A 7,508-nucleotide genomic window follows, 5' to 3' on the forward strand; every position below is an offset into this window, starting at 1 on the left:
TTGTATTTATTAAAAAATAAAACAATTTTTTTCCTACAACTATTATTGAGATAAAAAAAAATTATATAAATAATAAAAAATAATAAATATGTACTATAATATATTAGTAATTTTTTTCAAAAATATATTAGAAAAAGTTTTATAAAAGAATACACTGCTACTAAATCAATCAAAATGGAGCCCACCCGAGAAGATTGGATAAGTTATTTTTATTACGCTCCTCTTGTCACCCATCTTGCCAAAAGCCACACTAGCGATGGCGTAAGGTTTTAATAATTCATATATACATTATAATTTTCATTTGGTTGATTGTATCATTAACCATTTCTTTTTATATAATTGATTAAAAAATAAAATTTCAAAATAGTTTCTTCTTTCCTTCTTCCTATTACATAGCAATGTGGATGCACAATACATATGGTCCATATTCAAAACCCAAAATTACCCATCGTAGCTTCATTACAGAATGGACACTGCCACAATTTGTGTGATCCTTTCCATCGCCGCCGGGACAATACTGTTTCTTGTCCAAAGCGGCGGAAGGCGGCGGCTGCCGCCGTGGCCGTATCCGTTTCCGATCATCGGCAACATGCTCCAACTCGGCCGGTACCCACACCGATATCTTGCCGACCTCTCCAAAACTTACGGCCCGATGTTGTCCGTCAAGGTCGGCCGCGACTACTTGGTCGTGGTGTCGTCGCCGGAATTGGCCCGGAAATTGGTGACTCAGCACGACCAAGCCATCTCGGCGCGTTCCGTGCCCACATCCGCAAAAGCATGGGACCACGACAAGTACGCCATGGGTCTTCTCCCTGTGGGAAGTCTATGGCGCAAACTTCGTAAAATAACCAAAAATCAATTGTTCCTTGCTATCAAGCTCGAAGGCAGCCAAGGCCTCCGACAGGAGAAGTTGCGGCAGCTGCACAAGCATTTGCGCGACTGCTGCGCCGCAGGTCGGGCAGTCGACATTGGAGAAGTGGTGCACACTACCGTGCTTAACCAGATGTCGGAGACTCTGTTTTCTCGGGATTTTGGCGACTTCGGCTCGGACTCCATTCGACGGCTGAAAGACATCATTGAGGATGTGATCCAATCTTATATTAGGCCTAATTTTGCGGACTTATTCCCTTTTTTGAAAGGGATTGATCTGCAGGGTATCAGCCGCCGCGCCAAGCTCTCGGCCGGGAGAGCTTTCGCGATTCTTGAGGATGTGATCGAAATGAGATTATCGTCAAGGTCTGCTTTAGGTTATATTAAAAAGACGGATATACTCCAAGGATTGCTTGATCTCATGAATGACTCGGAAAATGGCCTCACCATGGCCGAGATCAAGCATCTTCTTCTGGTTTTCATCTAAAAATTTAAATTTAAAAAAATATTAAGTATTCTCGTTTTTCAGATCTGATGTCATATCAAATAACTATTCTATCTCAAATGAAAGTGGTATGCTTTTATGTACAGGATTTGATCATTGCAGGAGTGGATTCGACCGCGTCTACAGTGAATTGGGCTACGACGGAATTGATGCTCAACCCCGAAAAAAGAGCAATCTTGAAAGATGAGTTAGCCACCGTGATCGGGGAAAAGAAACAAGTTCTTGAGTCGGACATGTTGCGACTTCCATATTTGCAAGCGGTGATCAAGGAAGTGTTTAGGTATCACCCGACGGGACCACTTCTAGTACCACGCAAGGCAACGGAGGACATACATTTTGAGGGATTTGTGATCCCTAAGAATACACGAATTGCGTTCAATGTGTGGTGCACGGCGAGAGATTCGACAATTTGGTCCAATCCGGATTCCTTTGAGCCGGAGCGATTTTTGGGCACGGACATTGATTTCATCGGAACACATTTCAAGCTTATTCCATTTGGCGCGGGAAGAAGAATTTGTCCGGGGATTACATTGGCGAGTCCAATGATTCCCCTCCTATTGGCATTTTTAGTACATAATTTTGATTGGAAACTCGAAGTCGGGGAAGAAGTCGACGTTGCCGAAAAGCTATATCTCTCGCTACGCAAGAGCGTTTCTTTTAAGATAATTCCATCGTTCAATTCATTTCAAAAGTAATAAAAATAAATGTTTTTTTTTAGGGTGTGTTTGTTTGGAGGTTTGAATTTTGATTAGATTTGAATAGTAAAAATTTTGTGTTTAATTTGATATTTTGGGATAATTTCTTTTAAGAATCGTAGAAATTATATAAATAATGATCCGAGAGGATGATTGATAACAATAAAAGTTTTTATGATTGATCAATATATAAATTTATGGGTTCGTTCATTGGATCTTTGCGATATTTTGAACCGGAATAAAGTCATCGGATATATGAACCTAATATACTCTTTGGTCAAGTGTAATAACTTTCACTACGAGGGATTATGATGTATAATATTATTTTATTTTATTTTATTGAGATTAATTAAAGTCCGCTGAGTAAATTTTTGGTCGAGTTTAATAGTATGCAAACTAGGTTTGGATATCGGAGTTTGAATCGATGATCTCAAGGTAATTGTATATTTATAATTTACGTAAAAATTAAAATACTTTAGTAGTATTAATTTATAATTATTCTTACTCTAATAAAAGTTGATATAATTTTTAAATAAGATAGAAAAAGATGGTAAAAAAATAGTATATAATTTTCTAAATTAAAAATTCTCACAAAGCTTCTTAACTGTTAGACTGTCACATCAAATAGAGTATATTTAATTTGGCTGGAACACTTCAATCAGCATCGCACTTATTTTTTATTTTATTTTTTGTTGTATCATACTCGCACCACATCTGCCTTAATTCATATTGTCATTGACTTTTTTTTATAACTGTTATTTTTTATTTTATTTTTAATTTTTAATTTTTTATATTCAACAAAAATCACATACAACGACTCAACTAAAGATGTGGAAAAATAAAGGCACACTCGATTATATATGCTTCTGGTGATTTTTAAGAAGTTATTATACTATTAATTTTTTTAGTCCCAACCCCCTTATCATTTTAATCTCGTAATAGGAGACAATCGCAAATTAGTCCCATAATTGAAAAATTTTCGTTGTTTTAGTCCTCTGGTGCCAGAGATGTCCGCGTGGCTCGCCGGAGATGACGTGTCCGCAAAGTGTCCCGCCAGGTTAGCGACACCTGGCGGACACGTGGATTTATTTATTTTTTTTAATTTTTTAAAATTGGACTAAATAAAAAATTAAAAAAATACAAATAAAATTAAAAATAAATTAAAAATAAGTTTTTAAAAAAATTTTAGAAAATAATAAAAAAAAATTCACGTGTCCGGACACGTCACCTCCGGCGAGCCACGCGGGCGTCTCCGGCGCCGGAGGATTAAAAAAGCGAAAAGTTTTCACTTATGGGACTAGTTTGCAACATGCTCCCCTTACGATACTAAAATAACTAATTTTTTTTTTTTTTTTTTCAATTGAGGCCTATTCTTATGTTATAATTTTTTCAGTGGAAGAGTAATTTATTTATAATTATTTTGAAAAAAATTTCATGTATTTTGACAAATTTTTAGAAATAAATTTAAATTTTACATTATCGTAATTTGCCATCATAACATTGTTATTAATAATATTTAATTTCATAAACTTTTTTAGTTATGGGGACAATACCTTACAATATTTATTATTTTTAATTGTCACAAAAGTGCACTACAAAATATAAAGAAATTCGTCTATTTCTTGGTAACGAATTATTTCGATAAATAATTAAAAAAAATAAAATTAATCGTTCATTTACAATATTTGCACAATTTTTGCAAAATTCACAAAATTATTTGTTTGTATAATTGTCATGGATTTCTTCAGAATATGTTTAAAGTTAATATTAATATTTTATTATTAAATTGTCACGGAATTCTGTTTAAATTGTGTATTTGGACATGTTTTCAACCTTTGGACTATTCATTATAAAATTCTCACTCTAGTAATATTTAATTATTTTATTTAAATATGATATTAATAATATTTTTTTTAATAAAAACACTATGGGTGTGTTTGTTTTGTGAGATTGTTGGAATGAATTTTTTTTTATACGAAAAATTGTGCAAAAAATATAAAAATAATGAATATAGTAGTGTATTAATTTTTTTTATAAAAAAAAAATAATAGAATAAAGAACAAACTCCATGTTCAATATTCTCCAATTTTTCACCAAAATTTCAAAACACTTTTAAAATAATGTGGACAATATTAGTTATATATGTGTGTGGAGTGTAGACATTTTTCAATTTATATATTTTTATTTTTATTTTCTATTATTTCTCAATTGAGATGTCTCAAAATTTTTATATTTTTTTTTCTTGATTTGTACACATTTTTTTGGATACCATTTTAAATGTATTTTTAACTAAAACATAAAATAAAATAGTAAAAAAAAATAAAAAATAAAAAATAAAGAAAAATAAATGAAATTAGACTACTTTAAAAAGCTGTTCAAAATGAAAACAAGAAAAAATAATAAGATTGAGGGAGTATGATTTTATTTTAATTCATTCAATATCTTTACATTACATTATTTACACCTATATATTTTTTAATAAGATATCATATTAAATTACTATTTAAACAGAATATATAAAAACAAACCAAACATGACCCTATGTAAATGGATCCATGTACTTGATTCAATTTATAATTCCTCTTTTCCTTAAATAAATAAATAAGAAATAATAACAAGTGCACTATTACAACAAATAAATTTATACAAAAAAAAAAAATGAGAGGAGAGGCTCCAACCCACCACCAAATCTGTTGGGTTTAGTTATTAATTTTTTTTTTAATGTGACATGAAAATTGTATCGATAATATATAAAAAAATAATATTTTGTAGTATTAAATATTAATTTTTTTAAAAAAATAAAATATATATTGTATATATTGAAAATGTTTTTTTAAAAAAAAAATAAAAATTGTTGGACAAATAAACCCAACACATACTATAATAATTAAGAAATGAATAATATATATTAGTATCTAATAAAATTTCTTCAAAATAATAAAATTAGAAAAAAAAAAAGATAAATATAAACAACAAATTAGGTACCAATATTAAACAATTCATATTATAAATCATTTTATTATAATATAAAGCAAGAAATGTAAAATAATACTACTAACATACAATATTTTTTCTAGTATTCAATTTTCATAATTTTTAATATTAAATATTTCTTCCCTCTCGGAAGAAGAGTGTCTCATATATTTTTAAATATTAATATTATATTGATATATAGTAAAAAAAAAAAGATAAAAAAATATTCATATTAGTAATGTGTAATATAAGAGTTATCATATTTATGTATATAAATATATTGTAAGTTGTAACCGTATTTAGTATATTATGTAAGTACTACAATTATTAAATTTAAAAATGTCACTCTTGTTTTTAGACGGATTCAAATAATATTTAAATCAACATTCAAATCCAAAAAATAAAAAAAAAAAGTTCGAAAAGCATGCTTATTGTCATCAAAATCAGCCACTCATATTTGTTACACTCGTCATTAAACAACAGTATTAACATAATTATATAATCATAGCCAATAATATGTTACAAAATAATGAAAAAAAAAATATAACATGGTGAACTAATTTTGTATTACCATTTAATATATATATATTTTTTTTATTAAGACATCAACAAATAATATATATTATTACACAAATTTGTAGGAATATAAAAGATATAAGCAAATATATCTGAAGAACTATTTGTGACTCCGACGCCTCAGGTCACCTGCTATTAAAAAATAACGATTAAAAATATCATTCTTATTTTTTTTATTAATTTATCTTTTCTCTAAGGGTAAATTTGACTTTTTGTTCCTTTATATACTATATACATATAAGATATTAATATTGTTAAAATTATATAAATAAATAAATAAATACATGTTGGATGGAAGAAGTGTTTTTTTTCTTTAAACTATATTTAAAACAGTATGACAAAAATAAATTATAAGAATGTCTGTGTGTGTACATGTATGGTAACTATAAAGGATTTTTAAATTAAATTTAATAAGTACATAACTACTTTGTGGCTTCAACCTCACACTCATTGGCTGTTGTGTCACAACAATTTGCCATAGGGCAACTAGTAATATTTTCATATTTAATTAATACACAAAATAAAGTCTAAGGTGATGCTAAAATAAAAAATAGTGACATTATAATACTCACTGTGTTCAGGAACTATAGTTTTGATTGTGTTGCGCATAAAGATTTAAAAAATATTGATATTATATTGATAATGGGTAAAAAATATATGTAAAAAACATTTTTGTCCATGTGAGTGTATTAATGTAAAAGGTAGTAACAATTGTGTAATAATAATGAAAAAGTAAGGATAATTATATAATGATATGATTATTTATGAAAATAAAACTATTATTTTGGGACGGACAAAAATAGTAAATAAAACTATTATATTAAGATGGTGAGGGAGTAGTATGTAACAAAATGGTGGAATGGTTAACCTTAATGTTGTAATATATATATATATATATATATATTTGAATATGTGCAAATATGTTAAAAAAAATTTGGTACGAGCATTAAGAAAAATAATATGTTGATCAAATTTATACTTTTTTTTTTTCAAAAATTAAAATATTTACAATTTTCATTTATAGTAAAGCAATTTTTACATATTTCTTTATCTATACTCTTTATATTACACTTATTTATAAATATAACACATTCAATTTATCAAATATTTTTGTTCCGCTTCGTAAACTTACTCATATATTTTTTAAAAATATTCTTATTGTACATGATAATCAATCAATATAATATTATATTCATTATACTTATGTCCAGTTCAAATGGACAGATGGAGTATAAAATATATATTAACTCTATCAATGACAATAATATAAATACAAAGAAAAATAATAGATAGAAATTTAAAATAAATTATAGTATATATTTTTACTAAATATAATGTGAGTACAATTTAAATTGAGAGGATAAAATGATAAATGAAATATATTACTCCCTCCGTTTCATAACAAAGTATCTATTTTTTCATTTTAGTCCGTCCCATAACAAAGTATCTATTTCCTCTTTTAGTAACTGTACTATCTACCTAACATTACAAATACCCTTACAACTTACAATATAGTATTACACAAATGCCATTACCTTTATATCACACATACTAATAAGGTTATTTTGGTCATTTCTACTTTATTTTTACTATATTTCAATATAATATTAATATTTCTAAAACTACATACTAAAAACAAATGGATAATTATTTTTGGAATGGAGGGAGTATTTAATTTACAAAACAAAAGGAGTACTAATTAACTTCCTGCCCATTATGCCTTCTTACAATTTCATATTAAGATTCCTTTCCTACGTGTTCTCAATTATTCCAAATTCTTTTTGATGATAAAATTTGTTGCTATCTTCACCAAATTCTTTTCATCTCATTTCCCACTTTCATAATATTTTGTGTAAACTCAAGCCAATTCCTATAAATCCACTGAGTTT

The 7,508-nt window shown here is 28.0% G+C and overlaps 1 protein-coding gene across 2 annotated transcripts; it reads left to right on the forward strand.

Moving 5' to 3' along the window:
* The first annotated feature begins 377 nt into the window (after positions 1 to 377).
* LOC127248772 (cytochrome P450 76T24-like) lies at positions 378 to 2,163 on the forward strand. Of its 2 annotated transcripts, none has more exons than XM_051271291.1 (2): positions 378 to 1,236; positions 1,478 to 2,163. In XM_051271291.1, exons 1-2 carry the CDS (start codon positions 467 to 469, stop codon positions 1,560 to 1,562), a joined length of 855 nt encoding a protein of 284 aa, XP_051127248.1. In that variant the 5' UTR covers positions 378 to 466; the 3' UTR covers positions 1,563 to 2,163. The 2 variants fall into 2 exon arrangements, with proteins under 2 accessions (XP_051127248.1, XP_051127247.1); XM_051271290.1 differs by having other exon boundaries at positions 379 to 1,345; positions 1,462 to 2,163.
* The last annotated feature ends 5,345 nt before the right edge of the window (positions 2,164 to 7,508 follow it).

The sequence above is a fragment of the Andrographis paniculata genome, unplaced genomic scaffold (genome assembly GCF_009805555.1).
Source record: "Andrographis paniculata isolate CXL003 unplaced genomic scaffold, ASM980555v1 Contig34END, whole genome shotgun sequence".
In the NCBI taxonomy this organism is placed as follows: domain Eukaryota; kingdom Viridiplantae; phylum Streptophyta; class Magnoliopsida; order Lamiales; family Acanthaceae; genus Andrographis; species Andrographis paniculata.

Coding starts and splice junctions, on each gene's coding strand:
- LOC127248772 (XM_051271290.1), top strand. CDS start 467: ATGGACACTGCCACAATTTGTGTGATCCTTTCCATCGCCGCCGGGACA. Junction 1,346..1,461: donor AGATCAAGCATCTTCTTCTG/GTTTTCATCTAA, acceptor TTTTATGTACAG/GATTTGATCATTGCAGGAGT.